General features: G+C 51.4%; 1 protein-coding gene across 1 annotated transcript; it reads left to right on the top strand.

Moving 5' to 3' along the window:
- The first annotated feature begins 3,507 nt into the window (after nt 1–3,507).
- On the top strand, nt 3,508–7,888 carry LOC137356926 (thioredoxin-interacting protein-like). Its single transcript, XM_068022778.1, has 8 exons — nt 3,508–3,910; nt 4,628–4,700; nt 4,842–4,989; nt 5,191–5,293; nt 5,391–5,644; nt 5,990–6,164; nt 6,283–6,416; nt 6,521–7,888. The coding sequence occupies exons 1-8, from the start codon at nt 3,652–3,654 to the stop codon at nt 6,557–6,559; spliced, it is 1,185 nt and encodes a 394-aa protein (XP_067878879.1). The 5' UTR covers nt 3,508–3,651; the 3' UTR covers nt 6,560–7,888.
- The last annotated feature ends 12,913 nt before the right edge of the window (nt 7,889–20,801 follow it).

Here is a 20,801-nt window from a genome sequence, read left to right as displayed (position 1 = left end):
GCCATTTATTAATCGGGCTCCATGCCACCGGGAGAATATCCTGAACGGTCAGAGGCTACAACAGACATTCAACAGGATGCTGCCTGGTGCAGGAAATACAAAGAGAGACTCTGATTAGAACAATGCAGTTTAGGGTCCAAATGCTGATACGTTGAAGGAATGGGTCAGGGTAGACAGTGTCAGTTGGACGTGTTTCAAGTCACTCAGGAATCGGAGAGAATTTCAAATGTTGATTTACAACAGAGGGCAAGAGAAATTTCTTCACATAGAGAGGCCGTGTATTCGCCTACAGGGTTCGGGGCCAACGCAGAATCTGTCAACATTGGGGATTAGACTGGAGGGTGGGGGCGGGCGAGCACATGGGCACAGGACTATTAACCAACCTGGGCTTGTTGTGTGAGAGTCCGAGGGCCAGACCCAAACTCTGGGAGACAGGCGTGTGACATGTCAGACACAGACCCAGGGACCACGGGAGACAGGTGTGTGAAAGGCCAGTCACATATCTGGCCAGGTCTGGTCACCCTCCCCTTCCCCAGTGTCTGGTCTGGTCTGGTCTGGTCTCCCCCCCTCCCCTAGTGTCTGGTCTGGTCTGCCCCCTCTTCCCCAGTGTCTGCTCTGGTCTGGTCTTCCCCCTCCCCCAGTGTCTGGTCCGGTCTTCCCCCCTCCCCCTCCCCCAAGGTCTGGTCTGGTCTGGTCTTCCCCCCTCCCCCTCCCCCAGGGACTGGTCTGGTCTGGTCTCCCCCCTCCCCCAGTGTCTGGTCCGGTCTGCCCCCTCCCCCAGTGTCTGGTCCGGTCTGCTCTCCACCCCCCCACCACCCCCCCAGTGTCTGGTCCGGTCTGGTCTGGTCTCCCCCCTCCCCCAGTGTGTGGTCCGGTCTGGTCTGGTCTACCCCCTCCCCCAGTGTCTGGTCCGGTCTCCCCCCTCCCCCAGTGTCTGGTCCTGTCTGGTCTGGTATCCCCCCCTCCCTCCAGTGTCTGGTCTGGTCTCCCCCCTCCCCCAGTGTCTGGTCTGGTCTCCCCCCTCCCCCAGTGTCGTGTCTGGTCTCCCCCTCCCCCAGTGTCTGGTCTGGTCTCCTCCCTCCCCCAGTGTCTGGTCTGGTCTCCCCCCTCCCCCAGTGTCGTGTCTGGTCTCCCCCTCCCCCAGTGTCTGGTCTGGTCTCCCCCCTCCCCCAGTGTCTGGTCTGGTCTCCCCCCTCCCCCAGTGTCTGGTCTCCCCCCTCCCCCAGTGTCGTGTCTGGTCTCCCCCTCCCCCAGTGTCTGGTCTGGTCTCCCCCCTCCCCCAGTGTCTGGTCTGGTCTCCCCCCTCCCCCAGTGTCTGGTCTGGTCTCCCCCCCTCCCCCAGTGTCTGGTCTGGTCTGGTCTGGTCTCCCCCCTCCCCCAGTGTCTGGTCTCCCCCCCTCCCCCAGTGTCTGGTCTGGTCTGGTCTCCCCCCTCCCCCAGTGTCTGGTCTGGTCTCCCCCCTCCCCCAGTGTCTGGTCTCCCCCCTCCCCCAGTGTCTGGTCTGGTCTGGTCTCCCCCCTCCCCCAGTGTCTGGTCTGGTCTCCCCCCTCCCCCAGTGTCTGGTCTGGTCTGGTCTCCCCCCTCCCCCAGTGTCGTGTCTGGTCTCCCCCTCCCCCAGTGTCTGGTCTGGTCTCCCCCCTCCCCCAGTGTCTGGTCTGGTCTGGTCTCCCCCCCTCCCCCAGTGTCTGGTCTGGTCTCCCCCCTCCCCCAGTGTCTGGTCTCCCCCCTCCCCCAGTGTCTGGTCTGGTCTGGTCTGGTCTCCCCCCTCCCCCAGTGTCTGGTCTGGTCTCCCCCCTCCCCCAGTGTCTGGTCTCCCCACTCCCCCAGTGTCTGGTCTGGTCTGGTCTCCCCCCTCCCCCAGTGTCTGGTCTGGTCTCCCCCCTCCCCCAGTGTCTGGTCTGGTCTGGTCTCCCCCCTCCCCCAGTGTCTGGTCTCCCCCTCCCCCAGTGTCTGGTCTGGTCTCCCCCCTCCCCCAGTGTCGTGTCTGGTCTCCCCCTCCCCCAGTGTCTGGTCTGGTCTGGTCTGGTCTCCCCCCCTCCCCCAGTGTCTGGTCTGGTCTCCCCCCTCCCCCCAGTGTCTGGTCTGGTCTGGTCTGGTCTGGTCCCCCCTCCCCCAGTGTCTGGTCTGGTCTGGTCAGGTCCCCCCTCCCCCAGTGTCTGGTCTGGTCTCCCCCCTCCCCCAGTGTCTGGTCTGGTCTGGTCTGGTCTGGTCCCCCCTCCCCCAGTGTCTGGTCTGGTCTGGTCAGGTCCCCCCTCCCCCAGTGTCTGGTCTGGTCTCCCCCCCTCCCCCAGTGTCTGGTCTGGTCTCCCCCCTCCCCCAGTGTCTGGTCTGGTCTGGTCTCCCCCCTCCCCCAGTGTCTGGTCTCCCCCTCCCCCAGTGTCTGGTCTGGTCTCCCCCCTCCCCCAGTGTCGTGTCTGGTCTCCCCCTCCCCCAGTGTCTGGTCTGGTCTGGTCTGGTCTCCCCCCCTCCCCCAGTGTCTGGTCTGGTCTCCCCCCTCCCCCAGTGTCTGGTCTGGTCTGGTCTGGTCTGGTCCCCCCTCCCCCAGTGTCTGGTCTGGTCTGGTCAGGTCCCCCCTCCCCCAGTGTCTGGTCTGGTCTCCCCCCCCTCCCCCAGTGTCTGGTCTGGTCTCCCCCCTCCCCCAGTGTCTGGTCTGGTCTCCCCCCTCCCCCAGTGTCTGGTCTGGTCTGGTCAGGTCCCCCCTCCCCCAGTGTCTGGTCTGGTCTCCCCCCCTCCCCCAGTGTCTGGTCTGGTCTCCCCCCTCCCCCAGTGTCTGGTCTGGTCTCCCCCCCTCCCCCAGTGTCTGGTCTGGTCTCCCCCCCCTCCCCCAGTGTCTGGTCTGGTCTCCCCCCTCCCCCAGTGTCTGGTCTGGTCTGGTCTGGTCCCCCCTCCCCCAGTGTCTGGTCTGGTCCCCTCTCCCCCAGTGTCTGGTCTGGTCTCCCCCCCTCCCCCAGTGTCTGGTCTGGTCTCCCCCCCTCCCCCAGTGTCTGGTCTGGTCCCCTCTCCCCCAGGGTCTGGTCTGGTCTCCTCCCTCCTCCCTCCTCCCTCCTCCTCCCTCCTCCCTCCTCCCTCCTCCTCCTCCTCCTCCTCCCTCCTCATCCTCATCCTCCTCTCACTCACCAACGAAACAAAACTCCCCCTCGCCATCTCGGGATTGCAGCCTTGTGAGGTCATTCTCCCGGCCCTCGTGACGCCAGTCAGCCAATGGGAACCGCGGGCACCAGCGGACCGCGTCTCTGATTGGCCAGGGACATGTCAGTCAGAGCGGCCGCCGTGTCCCCGTGCCGTCAGCTCGCGATCAGCTCCTGTTCACGCGGCCGGGCTGCGCGCTGATTGGCCGGCGCCCTGGTAAACAAGCGGCAGCGGCCAATGGGAGCGCAGAGCACGCGGCGCGCGGGCGGAGGCAGGCTGCGGCCATGCAGGCGGCGGTTGGCGGAGAGCGGGGAGAAAGGGGCGTGGCCAGAACGAGGGGGCGGGGTCTAAGACAAACCTATAAATAGGGGGCGGTCAGGCAGGGCGCGACAGACTAACGGAGACGCGGCAGGAGAAGGACGTTGAGATTTAGTGCCAGTTTTCCCCAGTTATTTGCAAGCGCTTTCCCCCCCCCAGCCCTCTCTTCGATCCATTACACAGGGCAACAAGCTGGACGCCGACATGGGAGTCAACAAGAAGCAGCTGCTCACCTTCGAGCTGCTCTTCAACGGCTCCAAGTGCAGCTACTCGCCCGGGGACAAGGTTGCCGGCCGGGTCCGCCTGCAGACCGCCCAGCCGATGCGGGTCAGCGCCGTGCGGGTCGTGGCTTTGGGCTACGCCCGGGCCCAGCTGCTCAAGGGCTCGCAGCCTCTGCGCCAGCAGCAGGAGTACCTGCACTACGAGGAAACGCTGCTGGCCGACGGACAGAACCGGCCGACAAGTGAGTAGCCCCCCGGGGTGAGAGGTCAAGGGTCAATGTCCTGGTAACTGGGGGTCGGGGGGGTCAAAGGTCAGTGTTCTAGTAACTGGGGGATCAAGGGTCAATGTTCTGGTAACTGGGGGATCAAGGGTCAGTGTCTGGTAACGGGTCAAGAGTCAATGTCCTGGTAACTGGGGGGGTCAAGGGTCATTGTCCTGGTAACTGGGGGGGTCAAGGGTCATTGTCCTGGTAACTGGAGGATGGGGGTCATTGTCCTGGTAACTGGAGGGATTGGGGGTCGTTGTCCTGGTAACTGTGGGACAATCATTTGGTGGGGGGGGGTGCTCCTGGAGTCATTGCCCTGGTAACAGGGTTGTGGGGGTTAATGTCCTGATCATGAGTGGGGAGGAGTCAATATCTTGGGAAAAGGAAGCTTGGGGCTCGTTGTCCTGGGAATAGGTGGCCGGGGAGGTCAATTTCATGAGAAAAGGGAGGCTGGGGCAGGGTGTCATTGCCCTGAGAAAAGGAGGTTGGGGCGGGGGGGGGGGGGGAGAGTGGTCAGTGTCATGTTAAAAGGGGAGATTGGGGTTGCTCAGTGTCCTGTTTTGTTTAAAAGGGGAGATGCTCAGTGTCAGGACTCTTTACGGTCAAACTGCAGAAAGAGGGGACCAGTGGAGCAGTTCCCTTTGGCTTTCGGGATGGTTGCGGATGCTAATCACTTCCTTTTGTCTTTTACAGATGTGGGCGAGACTATGGTCCTGCAGCCTGGCAAAATGTACGAGTACAGCTTTGGCTTCCAGGTGCCAGAAGGGTAAGCAGCTCATTTCTGCACCCCCCCCCCCCCCCCCCCCCCCCGATCAGATTTGGCCTCACTGTGTGTGTATGGGTCATAAGTTTTGCTTTGGTAACCTTCCCTCAGCAGTTTCTAAAGCAGTGTTTCTTCTCTCAACAGGCCCTTGCCTCCATCGTTTAAAGGCAAGTACGGTGGGGTGTGTTACTCTGTTACTGCCTATGTTGACCAGGAGAAACAGCCAACTCTGGAGACCAATAAAGACTTTGAAGTGGTCGAGCCTGTCGATGTCAACACCCCAACCTTACTGGTGAGCCCTGGCATTTATTTCCACAGCAATTGCAGCTCGCTGACCCTAGCTGTGCAGTTTAAGCAGATAGTGTGGTACGTGTTGGGGCCGGGATCGAGATCAGTGCTGACACAGAAGTGGGAGTCGGGAAGTATAGTGTCGCAGCTGGCTTACTGTTTACTGCAAAGATGGCAAATTAAAACGTGTGTGTGTTCCTTTCAGTGCCCAGTTGGTGGTTCTAATAAGAAGAATGTGACTTGCTTCTTCCTTTCTGATGGTTACGTGTGTATTGCAGCCAAGATTGACCGCAAGGGGTACTGCCAAGGTAACTATCTTGCCCTGTACCAGCTTCTCAAAGTACCAGACTGTCTGGTGGCGGCAGTGCCATGAGCCTAATCGCTGCATTCTTTCCCTCTTTCCAGGCGACCAGATCTGCATCAACGCTCAGTTCCAGAACAACTGCTCGCGGATCGTGGTGCCCAAGGCCGCCATCTTGGCAAAGCAGACCTACCAGGTGAACGGCAGCACCACGGTCGTCAAGGAAAAGCTCAACAGCGTGCGGGGAAACCACATCATCTCGGGGATGTCGGACTCCTGGTGCGGCAAGTGCCTGCAGATCCCCACGGTGAAGCAGTCGATCAGCAGTGACATCATCCGCTTGGAGTACTCTCTGCTGGTGAGTGAGGCTTGGTAATGCGGGGGGAGGGAGTGGGGGGGTGCGGAGAGGGAGAGGAGGAGAACTTTTTTTTAACGCAGCGAGTTGTTGTGATCTGGAACGCGCTGCCTGAAAGGGCGGTGGAAGCAGATTCAATAGTAACTTTCAAAAGGGGAATTGGATAAATATTGGAAGTGGAAAAATATGTGGGGAAAGAGCAGGGGGGGTTGGGGGTGAGGAGAGTGGGACTTAAACAGCCACCACCTCCTGTGCCGTATCGTTCCATCTTCCATCCCGAGGCAGTGGCACGCTTTCTGGTTCCATCTGACGGACTGGAGCTGATGTCTGGTGTTTTCCCTCCTGTAGGTTTACGTTCACATTCCCGGAAGCAAGAAACTAATCCTGGAGCTCCCTCTGGTCATTGGCACCATTCCGTACAGCGGCTTAAACAGCCGCTCATCCAGCGCCGCCAGTAACTGTAGCAGCATGAGCAGCAGCAGCATGAGCTGGCCCCACATGGAGTTCCCAGAGGAGGGGGAAGGTAAGAATGACCTGGCGTCCTTTGGACTTTGCTGCTCGGTGGTACAAAACTGATTGAAGAGTTGGTTTTCTGTCCGCGCTAACTGACTGACTGACTCACCTGGCGTTTTATCTTTCAGCCTCTCCTTACAACAACCACCAAATGGAATGCCCCACCACTCCCCTGCTCAACGAGTGCGATGGGCTGCCAGACAGCCCCATCTTCATGAAATCGATGCTCTTTGACAACACGGCGTCACCCACCAGCTGTGAGGTGAGCATTGCAGTGCCGGTCAACCCCGCGACGATCTTTAAAATGAGCTGATCGCAACATGAATCTGATGAATTTCCCCCCCCCCCCCCTTGTGTTTTCCACAGATGGACGAGAATGGGAACAGCAAGCGTATGGCAGTGTGAAGGGCCAGCACCAGTAAGGACATTTTACACATTAACTTGGACTTGCAGTGAAATCACATTCTGCATTCTGAAATGCACTTGTAGAAAGAGCCTGTGGGTAAAGCCGGAGGGAGCTGGACGGTGCCAATAAGAGGAGGGCAAGGAGGAGACTGTGCATCAGAAGGCCTCAACCATCGGTGGCTCCCGCCACTACATCAGGACACAGTTGAAATTCCTGGGGCTAGTTGTCAAACCAATCAGCAATCATCTGCCACTCAAATCAAACTTCCATCAGGAAACGAGAGAACTGAGCTCGATTCCTGGGTACGAGAGGAACCAGCCTTCTATTCTGTAGCTACTGATAGATGTTCCAAATTGTTCATGTTTGAGTTGTTTCTATTCTAATAAAGTATCGTTAAAATCTTTTGCCTTCACTGATGGGGCAACACAAGTATTTCACTACTTGGTGCCAGGCTAGATGGCCAAGGTCAGTGGGCCGGGCATTTGCAGCCATTGACACTTAGCAAAGTGCCAAGCGGTTGGCTGCAGGGTCATGGTGGGAGGCTGCCTGTAACCACCTCCTTACCTGGCTGGGATTGGGGCAAACAGTGCCATCCCCTCCCACCAGCATCCTCCCCTTGGCACAGTGACTGCCACTGTCCGGTTTGGTGGGAGAGACTCAGCAGCTATCTAAAAATCCAAAGAGTGTCCAGTAAGCTCCGACATCCTGAGCAGTTCCCTCAGTCTGGGAAGTGCAGCCAGACTTTGCATTTTCACTCCAGTATTGTCTCGGGGCGATGTCGATGCTTGTGACCAGAGACCTGCTCCCACACTCTCACATTGCCGATGTCATGGGACTCGGCCAGCAGCTCCATACTGCTGTTTGAACAGGGCATTACTCATACTTAGAGGGCTTTATTCCTTCTGTAACTTGTGTCTGGCCGGGGTGGGGGGTGCGGAAAATGATCAGACAGTCCCTGACATTCTAAAACACTGAGCTCCCCACTGTGCAGTTTTGATTTTCTATGTTTAGAAAGCATTTCAAAGCACTCCACTTTATTATTGTGTTAGTAAAACATTTCCATTTTTTGTAAAACTGTCCTTGCGCTGAGGACGTGAATCCTGTGTCTTCCTGGTTCTCCCAATATCTGTAAGCCTCCGAATTATCTACTGATCTGCTTATTGGGAAGCCATTGCTGTCAAAAAGAAGTGTTATTTTGATAAGGATTTTATTTAAATGTTTTTAAGATTTTTCTAAACTGATGTTAAACTGGCCTAAAATTGTGTATTTTTCTAAATTCAAAAGTCTTTTTTGTAAGTGTTGAATAAAGCATGAAATATTTTAAAGTACTTGGTGACTTCTGGAAGTTTCTAGAGTCTGCACTGTGTGCTACTTGGATTTCCCCCTGATGGCTAAACCAGTATGTCAGTGTTTAGGAGCAGGAGTAGGCCACTCAGCCTTTCGAGCTTGCTCTGCCATTCAATAAGATCATGTCTGATCTGATTGTAACCTCAACACTACATTCTCGCCTAGCCCCGATAGCCTTTCACCCCCTTGCTTATCAAGAATCGAGCTGCCTCTGCCTTAAAAATATTCAAAGACTCTGCTTCCACTGCCTTTTGAGGAAGAGAATTCCAAACACTCACGATCCTCAGAGAAAAATTTCTCCTCACTTCTGTCTTAAATCGGTGACCCCTGGTTCTAGGTTGTCTCAAGAGGAAACATCCTTTCCACATCCACCCTGTCAAGACCCCTCAGGATCTTGTATGTTTCAATCAAGTCGCCTCTTACTTTTCTAAACTGCAGTTTATACAAGCTGAGCCTGTCCAATCTTTCCTCATAAGACAACACAGCCATTCCAGGTGTTAGTCTAGTAAACCTTCTCTGAACTGCTTCCAACACATTTACATCCTTAATTAAGGAGACCCATACCGTACACAGTACTCCAGCTGTGGTCTTGCCAATGGTCTGTATAGCTGCAATATAACCTCTGTAATTTTGTTTTCAATTCCCCTTGCGATAAATGATAGCATTTTATTAGCTTTCCTAATTACATGCTGTATCTACATACTAACCTTTTGCAATTCATGCACCAGGACACCTAGATCCCTCTGCATTACAGCTCTGCAATCTCTTCACTATTTAGACTATATGCTTTTTTTATTCTTCCTGCAAAAATGAATAATTTCAAACTTTCCCACATTATACTCCATTTGCCAGGTCTTTGCCCACTCATCTAACCTATCTATATCCCTTTGTAGCCTCCTTATGTCCTCTACACAAGTTGCTTTCCTACCTATCTTTGTGTTATCAGCGAATTTAGCAACCATATTTTCAGTCCCTTCATCTAAGTCATTTAGATAAATTATAAAAATTGAGGCACCAGCACAGATCCCTGTGGCACACCAGTCGTTACATCTTGCCAACCAAAAATGACCCATTTATGCCTGCTCTGTTTCCTGTTAGCTAGCCAATCTTCTCTCCATGTCAAAATGTTACCCCCTACACCATGAGCTTTTATTTTCTGCAATGTCCTTTGATATGGCACCTTATCAAATGCCTTCTGGGAACCTAAGTACAGTACATCCACCGGTGTTCCCCTTATCCACAGCACATGCAACTCCATCAAAGAACTCCAATAAATTGGTTAAACATGATTACCCTTTCACAAAACCATGTTGATTCTGCCTGATTACCTTGAATTTTAGGAAATGCCCTGCTATAGCGTCTTTAATAGTCGCTAATAGTATGACTTTCGGTGTTGGATTCCTCGGTGGGAGTTTTGCCGGAGCAACAATGCCTTTCGAGTGACAACTGTGCTTCCTGCCAGCATTCCTGGACACCTCGAAGCATTTCAACTCCTCAGCGTGAGACTGGCACGCCTCTCGGTTGTTTCAGTCTCCCTGTCGGTTGCACGTTAATCAATCTTGCCTGAATTAATTAATTATTCATTTGATTCACTCATTTACAACCCTGCTTCTGAACTGTAGACCTGGCATGGATGTGAAAATAAAATAGCATCATTTGCTGCTCTGACCACGCGACGACCGGCAGAAGTTGGTACCGCTGCGCCCAGTTGTCGGAAAATTGGAGGTTCAAGCCCGCTCCAGAAGTCCGGTTGCTCAGGGGTTTGGATCAGATTAAATAAGGAGAAACTGTTTCCAGTGGCAGGAGGGTCGGTAACCAGAGGGACACAGATTGAAGATAATTGGTAAAAGAACCAGAGGGGGGAGAGGAGGAGAATTTTTTTTGAACACAGTGAGTTGTTGTGATCTGGAACGCGCTGCCTGAAAGGGCGGTGGAAGCAGATTCAATAGTAACTTTCAAAAGGGGAATTGGATAAATACTGGAGGGGGAAGCTCACCCACCCCTGCAACCCCATCCCCCCTCACAACCCCTTCCCAGCAACCCCCCTCGCACCATCTTCCCCCTGCACCCCCCCCCCCACCCCCTTACAGCCCCCTTCCCAGCTCCCCCTCGCACCAGTCCCTCCACCCCTCCCCCTCCTCCCACCGGCATCATCCTACACCTGTGTAGGGGCTCTAACAACCCCACTGCCTTGTGGGCGTCTTGGGAGAGACCAAGGCTAAGGGAGTAAACCCTAACAGAAAATCCGGAGCGGAACTCCGAAGGCGGTCATGTGTCACCTTTGGCATGTTTCCGGCAGTTCCTGCAGCCATACTGGTGCCAAATATCGTGCTCTGCACTCCTTTGAACCCCACCAGAAAGGCCGAGAGGAGGGTTTTGACGCTTGGGCAACTCTCAACCTCCATACATTCGCCCAGGCATGCGCCATGGAGAGGTCACTCCATACTCGCCTCACAGCGACTGAAACAACACGGAAGGCAGCAGTTACGGGTTATAAGTCCAGCTAAATTGGTGTAGAGATTGGGCGCCACGGGTTGCCTTTGTCGGTGGGAGAGGTCATTGCACCTCACTGGACAGCTACCGCCCGCCTCAAACCGGGCAGCCCCCGGTCAATAAGGTTCTGTCCCGCCACAGTCTACCTGCTTCAATGGGTGCTTGGAGCTCAGGGTCATTGCCCGAAAGGTGGACTGATACACCGCACCAAACAACACGAAAAAAGGAAAGAAGGTACCAGCCCTTCACTTTGCAAGCTGGAACGTCAGAACTATGTGTCCTGGCCTGTCGGAAGACCTTACACAAATCAACGATTCTCGGAAGACCGCCATCATTAACAATGAGCTCAGTAACTCAATGTGGACATTGCAGCACTTCAGGAGACTCGCCTCCCCGCGAGTGGATCTCTAGCAGAGCAAGACTACACCTTCTTCTGGCAGGGCAGGGATCCTGAAGAACCAAGACAGCACGGAGTGGGCTTCGCCATCAAAAACTCCTTGCTCAGCATGATAGAGCCTCCCTCAAATGGCTCAGAACACATACTGTCCATCCAACTGCTCACCACCTCTGGTCCAGTACACCTACTCAGCATCTATGCTCCAACACTCTGCTCCCCAACTGAAGCTGAAGACCAGTTCTACGAGGAACTCCATAACATCATTATAAAAGCAAAATACTGCGGATGCTGGAAATCTGAAACAAAAACAAGAAATGCTGGAATCACTCAGCAGGTCTGGCAGCATCTGTGGAAAGAGAAGTAGAGTTAACGTTTCGGGTCAGCGACCCTTCTTCGGAACTGAACAAACTAAGATGAAATGAAATAAATGCAAAAAAAGATTGTAAAAAATGTAAAAAGGAATGTAAAAAAAAAAGGAAGAAAAAATAACTAAAAATGACTAAAAATGAAAGTAAAGTGGGGGGCTGTCATGCTCTGAAATTATTGAACTCAGTGTTCAGTCCGGCAGGCTGTAGTGTGCCTAATCGGTAGATGAGATGCTGTTCCTCAAGCTTGCGTTGATGTTCACTGGAACACTGCAGCAATCCCAGGACAGAGATGTGAGCATGAGAGCAGGGGGGAGTGTTGAGCCACTTTACTTTCATTTTTAGTTATTTTTTCTTCCTTTTTTTTTTACATTCCTTTTTACATTTTTTACAATTTTTTTTGCATTTATTTCATTTCATCTTAGTTTGTTCAGTTTGCTTACCCACTGTTTTTTTTAGGTTGTTTTTCTTCAGGTTTGCACTTGCTGCTGTTCAATATTCAGTATATTCACACCTAATCTGTACTAATGCTTTGTCTTTCAACACACCATTAACATATTGTTTGCCTTTGCTCCGTGACCTTTTGGTCAGCTATGTGGCCTGGTCCAATCTGCACCTTCTCCTTTGTTATCTCTTGCCCAACCCCCACCTCACTTGTTTATAATCTGTGACTTTTCTAATATTTGTCAGTTCCGAAGAAGGGTCACTGACCCGAAACGTTAACTCTGCTTCTCTTTCCACAGATGCTGCCAGACCTGCTGAGTGAATCCAGCATTTCTTGTTTTTGTTTCAGATTTCCAGCATCCGCAGTATTTTGCTTTTATTTTAGTGTTTAGTTCACTGCCACTTCTCTTCCAGGAATGCCGACCTTGAAGAAGTTCTGCTCTTCTCTCCGACGGGATTTTCGTTTGTCTCTTTTACCTTGTTCACCTTCATTGCTTTCTATTTCCCTCCTGGTGTTTGATAAGGTATCTACCAAAACTCGTTTCCACAGCCACATCTCCTTCCTCAGTGACTGTCTCCGGCTCCGACTGATTCCACGTGGATTCCAACTGCAGTTTCACCCATCATGCTTTGAAACCACCCAGGATCACAGATATCTCCGAGAAATACAACGTTCCTCGGACTGCTACTCTCGCCGCATCCTGAGATCCACACTCAGTGCTATGCGCCGCCACATGCACACACTGGACCTCTCTCTCCAGCGGCACCACTTCACCTTATCTCAAAGCTGTTCTACTCCGCAGTTTCATTTCATCTTTCGTCTCATCCGACGCATTAACAAAAAACTTTTTTTCTTCCTTTCAGGTGTTAAGGAACGCAAGCTCCAGCAGCTGATGGGGACAAATGCCCCTCCAGATCCTCCCTCCGCTTCACTTCCCTCTGACCCCACCCCTTCTGATCTGACACTAAAATAAAAGCAAAATACTGCGGATGCTGGAAATCTGAAACAAAAACAAGAAATGCTGGATTCACTCAGCAGGTCTGGCAGCATCTGTGGAAAGAGAAGCAGAGTTAACGTTTCGGGTCAGTGACCCTTCTTCGGAACCCCGAAGAAGGGTCACTGACCCGAAACGTTAACTCTGCTTCTCTTTCCACAGATGCTGCCAGACCTGCTGAGTGAATCCAGCATTTCTTGTTTTCCTTCTGATCTGACCCCTTGCCGTGTATTCACCATACCCTCTGACCTCCCCCTCTCTGATGCTGAGCGTTCTGTACTCAGCAAAGGTCTCAGTTTTATCCCCTTACGCCCCCACCTCAATGAATTTCGCGCTCGGCATGACGTTGAGCTCTTCTTCCGTCGCCTCCGCCTCCGGGCTCACTTCTTCGACCAGGAGTCCTCCCCCCGACCAGCAGACCCATTCACCCGCCTCCAGCATTCTCCCTCTACCTGGACCCCTCCCCCTGGCCTCTTACCCGCTCTTGATCTCTTCATTGAAAACTGTCGGCGAGACATTGGTCGTCTCAATTTCTCTGCCCCCCTCACTCACTCTAACCTGTCCCCCTCTGGACTTGAGGCACTCCGTTCTCTCAGGTCTAACCCCGACATGGTCATCAAACCTGCAGACAAGGGGGTGCTGTTGTTGTATGGCGTACCGATCTCTACCTTGCAGAAGCTCAACGCCAACTCACAGACACCTCTTCCTACCTCCCTCTGGACCATGACCCCACCACCGAGCATCAAGCTACCGTCCAAAGGACTGTCACTGACCTCATCTCCTCTGGAGATCTTCCCTCTACAGCTTCCAACCTCATAGTCCCGCAACCCCAGACAGCCCGCTTCTACCTCCTTCCCAAAATCCACAAACGGGACTGTCTCGGCAGACCCATTGTGTCAGCCTGCTCCTGCCCCACTGAACTTATTTCTTCCTATCTAGACTCTATCTTTTCTCCGCTGGTCCAGTCTCTTCCCACCTACATCCGTGACTCTTCTGACGCCCTACGTCATTTTGACAATTTCCAGTTTCCTGGTCCCAACCGCCTCCTCTTCACTATGGACGTCCAATCGCTCTACACCTCCATCCCCCACCAGGACGGTTTGAGGGCTCTCCGCTTCTTCCTGGAACAGAGACCCAACCAGTCCCCATCCACCACCACCCTCCTCCACCTGGCTGAACTTGTTCTCACATTGAACAACTTCTCCTTCAACTCCATGCATTTCCTTCAAGTAAAAGGTGTCGCTATGGGTACCCGCATGGGTCCTAGTTATGCCTGTCTTTTTGTGGGATATGTCGAGCATTCTTTGTTCCAGTCCTACTCAGGCCCCCTCCCCCAACTCTTTTTCCGGTACATTGATGACTGTATCGGTGCCGTTTCCTGCTCCCGCCCCGAACTAGAAAACTTTATCAACTTTGCTTCCAATTTCCACCCTTCTCTCACCTTTACATGGTCCATCTCTGACACTTCCCTTCCCTTCCTCGACTTCTCTGTCTCCATCTCTGGGGATAGGTTGTCTACCAATATCCATTATAAGCCCACTGACTCCCACAGCTACCTCGACTACACTTCTTCACACCCTACCTCCTGTAAGGACTCCATTCCATTCTCCCAGTTTCTCCGTCTCCGACGCATCTGCTCTGATGATGCTACCTTCCATGACGGTGCTTCTGATATGACCTCCTTTTTCCTCAACCGAGGATTTCCCCCCACTGTGGTTGACAGGGCCCTCAACCGTGTCCGACCCATTCCCCGCACCTCTACCCTCACCCCTTCCCCTCCCTCCCAGAACCGTGACAGGGTTCCCCTTGTCCTCACTTTTCATCCCACCAGCCTCCATATCCAAAGGATCATCCTCCGCCAATTTCGCCACCTCCAGCATGATGCCACTACCAGTCGCATCTTCCCCTCCCTTCCCCTGTCAGCATTCCGAAGGGATCGTTCCCTCCACGACACCCCCCTGGTCCACTCCTCCATTACCCCCACCACCTCGTCCCTGTCCCAGGGCACCTTCCCTTGCAATCGCAGGAGGTGTAATACCTGCCCATTTACCTCCTCTCTCCTCACTATCCCAGGCCCCAAACACTCCTTTCAGGTGAAGCAGCGATTTACTTGTACTTCTTTCAATGTAGTATACTGTATTCGCTGCTCACAGTGTGGTCTCCTCTACATTGGGGAGACCAAGCGCAGACTGGGTGACCGCTTTGCGGAACATCTCCGCTCAGTCCGCAAGCAGTTCCCTGAGCTTCCGTTGCTTGCCATTTCAACACTCCCCCCTGCTCTCATGCTCACATCTCTGTCCTGGGATTGCTGCAGTGTTCCAGTGAACATCAACGCAAGCTCGAGGAACAGCATCTCATCTACCGATTAGGCACAATACAGCCTGCCGGACTGAACATTGAGTTCAATAATTTCAGAGCATGACAGCCCCCCACTTTACTTTCATTTTTAGTCATTTTTAGTTATTTTTTCTTCCTTTTTTTTTTACATTTTTTTACATTTTTTACAATCTTTTTTTGCATTTATTTCATTTCATCTTAGTTTGTTCAGTTTGCTTACCCACTGTTTTTTTCAGGTTGTTTTTCTTCAGGTTTGCACTTGCTGATGTTCTATATTCAGTATATTCACACCTAATCTGTACGAATGCTTTGTCTTTCAACACACCATTAACATATTGTTTGCCTTTGCTCCGTGACCTTTTGGTCAGCTATGTGGCCTGGTCCAATCTGCACCTTCTCCTTTGTTATCTCTTGCCCAACCCCCACCTCACTTGTTTATAATCTGTGACTTTTCTAATATTTGTCAGTTCCGAAGAAGGGTCACTGACCCGAAACGTTAACTCTGCTTCTCTTTCCACAGATGCTTCCAGACCTGCTGAGTGATTCCAGCATTTCTTGTTTTTGTTTCAGATTTCCAGCATCCGCAGTATTTTGCTTTTATTTTAGAGGTTATGATGGAGCTGTATAAAACACTAGTTAGGCCACAGCTGGAGTACTGTGTACAGTTCTGGGCACCACACTATAGGAAGGATGTGATTGCACTGGAGAGGGTGCAGAGGAGATTCACCAGGATGTTGCCTGGACTGGAGCATTTCCGCTATGAAGAGAGACTGAAAAGGCTAGGGTTGTTTTCCTTAGAGCAGAGAAGGCTGAGGGGGGACCTGATTGACGTATACAAAATTATGAGGGGCATTGATAGGTTAGATAGGAAGAAACATCTCTTAGCGAAGGGGTCAATAACCAGGGGGCATAGATTTAAGGTAAGGGGCAGGAGGTTTATAGGGGACTTGAGGAAAAGAAATTTCACCCAGAGGGTGGTTGGAATCTGGATCGCACTGCCTGAAGGGGTGGTAGAGGCCGGAGCCCTCACAACATTTAAGAAGTATTTAGATGAGCACTTGAAACGCTATAGCATACAAGGCTACGGGCCAAATCCTGGAAAACGGGATTAGATTAGTTAGGTGCTTAATGGCCAGCACAGACACGATGGGCCGAAGGGCCTGTTTCTGTGCTGTATAACTCTATGACTCTATGAGGTTCCTTGCTACACTTGCCATTATAGGTTATATTTACAATGTACATTTACATTTCATATCAAACATTCTCTGGTGCATACAACCCAAGGGGTTTTACATGGGTTCCAGCCCTTTGGTATACATTGGCAGGAGGGCCTTACACAGAGGTCTTTCCCCATTGAGCCTTTGCGGCGGCTGCCCCAAGCTTTAGTGCATCCCTCAGCATCTAGTCCTGGACCTTGAAATGTGCCAGTCTGCAAACCTCGGCACTAACGTCCTTTAGAGACAGGAGCTCACCATCCCAATCCAATCTGGCCTACACCTAACTCCAGGCTTGAACTATAGGAACAAAGAACATAAGAACATAACATAACAATTAGGAGGAGTAGGCCATTCGGCCCCTCGAGCCTGGACCGCCATTCAATAAGATCCACATCCCTTTACAGACTCTCTGTGTTCTCCTCACAACTTGCTTTCCCACCAATCTTTGTATCATCAGCAAGTTTGGCTACAATACACTCAGTCCCTTCATCCAAGTTATGAACATAGATTGCAACTCACCAAGGCTCCTTTGACAGCACCTTCCAAACCCACAACCTCTACCACCTAGCAGGACAAGAGCAGAAGATACATGACAACACCACCACCTGTAAGTTCCCCTCCAAGTCACACACCATCCTGAATTGGAACTATATCGGCCGTTCCTTCACTGTCGCTGGGTCAAAATCCTGGAACTCCCTTCCTAACAGCACTGTGGGTGTACCTACCCCACATGGACTGCAGCGGTTCAAGAAGGCAGCTCACCACCACCTCCTCAAGGACAATTAGGGATGGGCAATAAATGTTGTCCTAGCCAGCGATGCCCACATCCCTCGAATAAATCAAAAAATAGTTGAGGCCCCAGCACTGATCCCTGTGTCACTCCACTAGTTACAGTTTGCCAACCTGAAAATGATCCATTTATCCCAACTCTCTGTTTCTTGTTTGATACCATCCTTAACTTCCTTTGTTATCCATGGATGATTCACCCTTCTCGTAGAGTCTTTTTCAATGGAACATATCTTTGCTGAGAGTTATGAAATATCTCCTTAAATGTCTGCCAGTGCTTCTCTAACATCTTCCCTTTTAACCTATCTTCCCAGTCCATTGTAGCCAACTCTGCCTTCAAACCTTTGTAGTTGCCTTTTTTATGTTTAAATCACTAGTTTCAGACCCAAGCTTCTCACCTTCAAACTGAACGTGAAATTCGATCACGTTATGATTACTCTTCCCGAGAAGATCCCTTACTAATTAATCCTTTCTCATTTCACATTACCAAGTCTAAAATAGCCTGTTCCCTGGTTGGTTCCACAATGTATCGTTCAGAGCAACTGTCCCGAGTACACTCTATGAACTTGTACTCAAGGCTACTTTTGCCAATAGGACCCTCATGCCTGACCCACCATTCAATACAATCGCAGCTCATATCTACCCTCTGAATTCCGTTCAAAATCCTAAAAGCTTCAATCAAATCTCGCCTTAATGTTCGATACACCAGGGAATAGAAGCCTAGAGTACGTAATCCTCCTAATCTAACCCTTGGTCACATCTGAGGGATTCTCTTTGTATTGTATCATGGGATATGGGTGGGGCAGCACAGTGGCGCAGTGGTTAGCACCGCAGCCTCACAGCTCCAGCGACCCGGGTTCAATTCTGGGTACTGCCTGTGCGGAGTTTGAAAGTTCTCCCTGTGACTGTGTGGGTTTTCGCCGGTAATAGGTAAATTGGCCATTGTAAATTGCCCCTAGCTTGGGTAGGTGGAGGGATACAAATTCCCTCAGTTTCAGACCCATGGATCCTTTCAATGGCCTCATGGCCCCTACTATCCGGAGAGCACCGTTACTGTCCAATAGCCATTAAATCTTAGCGTCAACTAGGGAGCGGCAGAGGCCATGCATGCACGTCATCTCACGTGTGCTGTCAGACATGTTCTGCGGGTTAACAAACATTATTGTTTGTTTGTGGGATCTTGCTGTGCGCAAATTGTACATTACAGCAGTGACTGCACTTCAAAAGTACGTGATTAGTTGTAAAAGGCCATCTTGAGGTTGGGAAAAGTGCTAAAGAAATGCAGGCCTTTCTTTTTTCCTGCTTTTACTGAAGTCAAACTGAAACACAGTCCAGTGAGGCGACGTTATCGCTGCGTGACTCAGACTCACTCTCCAAAAGGACAGGAAGGGCACAATCTGACGGTTGGAGAGAAAGAAAGAGAGTGACCACTGACTGAGGGATAGCGAGAGAGATATAGAGAGAACATGGGCTAAGGATTAGAGAGAGAGCGCAGACTGAGGGTTAGAGAGACGGAGCATGGATTGTGTTTTCAGACCAACCACACTGGAGGCATGTTTACTGGATGAGGATGTTAAGGTGCCTGTGCAGACGTGATAAACTTCGAGAGAGATGAAGTATCAATGGGATTAGCATCCTTGAAAGCTGATAAATCACCAGGGCCAGATAAAATGTATCCTAGGCTGTTAGAAGAAGCAAGAGAGGAAGTAGCAGAGAGTCTGATCATCATTTTCCAGTCCTCACTGGATACAGGTATGGTGCCGGAGGATTGGAGAACTGCTAACGTTGTACCGCTGTTTAAAAAGGGAGCAAAGGATAGACCGAATAATTACAGGCCAGTTATTCTAACCTCAGTAGTGGGTACATCTTTGGAATCTATTCTGAGAGACAGGATAAACTCACTTAGAAAGGCACAGGTTAATCAAGGATAGTCAGCATGGATTTGTTAAGGGAAGATCTTGTTTGACAAACTTGATTGAATTTTTTGAAGAAGTAACAAGGAAGATAGATCAGGGTAGTGCAGTTGATGTGATCTACATGGATTTTAGCAAGGCTTTTGACAAGGTCCCACATGGCAAACTGATTAAAAAAATAAAATCCCATGGGATCCAGGGAAATGCAGCAAGGTGGATACAAAATTGGCTCAGTGGCAGGAAACAAAGGGTAATTGTTGACGGGTGTTTTAGCGACTGGAGGGCTGTTTCCAGTGGCGTTCCACAGGGCTCAGTACTGGGTCCCCTGCTTTTGTGGTATATATTAATGATTTGGATGTAAAGGTAGGGGGCATGATCAAGAAGTTTGCAGACGACACAAGGATTGGCCGTGTGGTAGATAGCGAGGAGGATAGCTGTAGGCTGCAGGAAGATATTGATGGTCTGGTCAGATGGGCAGAAAAGTGGCAAATGGAATTCAACCCGGAGAAGTGTGAGGTGATGCATTTGGGGAGGTCAAACAAGGCAAAGGAATACACAATTAATAGGAAAATACTAAGAGGTGTCGAGAAAGTGAGGGACCTTGGAGTGAATGTCCACAGATCCCTGAAGGTAGGAGGACAGGTCGATAAGGTGGTTAAGAAGGCATATGGAATCCTTTCCTTTATTAGCCGAGGTATAGAATATAAGAGCAGGGAGGTTAGGCTGGAACTGTATAACTCATTGGTTAGGCCACAACTTGAGTACTGTGTGCAGTTCTGGTCACCTCATTACAGAAAGGATGTAATTGCACTAGAGAGGGTACAGAGGAGATTTACGAGGATGTTGCCAGGACTGGAAAAATGTAGCTATGAGGAAAGATTGGATAGGCTGGGGTTGTTCTCCTTGGAACAGAGAAGGCTGAGGGGAGATCTGATTGAAATGTGCAACATTTTGAGGGGCCTGGATAGAGTGGAGGTGAAGGGTCTATTCACCTTAGCAGAGAGGTCAGTGACGAGGGGGCACATATTTAAAGTGATTGGTAGAAAAATTAGAGGGGAGATGAGGAAAGAATCTTCACCCAGAGGGTGGTGGGGGTCTGGAACTCACTGCCTGAAAGGGTAGTCGAGGCAGAGACCCTCAACTCATTCAATAGGTGTCTGGATGTGCACCTCAAGTGCTGTAATCTGCAGGGCTACGGACCAAATGCTGGAAGGTGGGATTAGAATGAGTGGATCGTTTTTTGGCCAGCACAGACACGATGGGCCGAGTGGCCTCTTTCTGTGCCTTCGACTTTCTATGATTCTATGATTCAAGTCCAGTCGCCCCTCTGTATCGGATGCCCAGCCCTATCTGTCCAACATCTTCTGCTGGTCCTGAATATGGGCTGCCCTGGCCTCTCCCTGTAGGAAACAAGGAGGGGGGAAGTGTGTGAGTGTGTGCGTGCATGGGTATGTGTTTTTGTGGATGATTCTGTCCCTGAATAATGAGCACAGTTGATTCCCTGGTGTTGACAGCAATATTTGGGCAACGCGTGCTGGAATTTGGCACCACTGGGTACAGAACATCGAGATCAGCCTTTCCTGCTCTGTACTACTGCAGCTGTCGCCGGTAATGTGAGCTGATTAAATAATTGCATTCTGCTGCTTGCTCGCTGGAGCTGTGCCTGCAAATGGATCTTCCTCACCCGACACAGCTAGTGAGAGCCAAGCACCAAGTAAGGTGAAGCAGAGCGGCTGAAACCAGCTGAGCACAACATATCAGCCCCGAGACAAGCATCGAAACTGTCTATGACAGGGGGCACTAGTGCAAGGTGTCATTCTCCATATCCCAGTCTACAAAGAGATGGTTGGCAGGACTGAGAAAATATCGAGTTACATGAAGTCTCTCGCACAGAAACGGACCAGTGAGTCAAACTGTTCAGTGCCTGTATTTACATTCCACATACGC

Source organism: Heterodontus francisci, chromosome 46, assembly GCF_036365525.1.
Source record: "Heterodontus francisci isolate sHetFra1 chromosome 46, sHetFra1.hap1, whole genome shotgun sequence".
NCBI lineage: Eukaryota > Metazoa > Chordata > Chondrichthyes > Heterodontiformes > Heterodontidae > Heterodontus > Heterodontus francisci.
The sequence above is the reverse complement of the archived record's forward strand: the minus strand, read 5'-3'. Positions and strand labels throughout refer to the sequence as shown.

Coding starts and splice junctions, on each gene's coding strand:
- LOC137356926 (XM_068022778.1), top strand. CDS start 3,652: ATGGGAGTCAACAAGAAGCAGCTGCTCACCTTCGAGCTGCTCTTCAAC. Junction 4,701..4,841: donor GGCTTCCAGGTGCCAGAAGG/GTAAGCAGCTCA, acceptor TTCTCTCAACAG/GCCCTTGCCTCCATCGTTTA. Junction 5,645..5,989: donor GCTTGGAGTACTCTCTGCTG/GTGAGTGAGGCT, acceptor TCCCTCCTGTAG/GTTTACGTTCACATTCCCGG.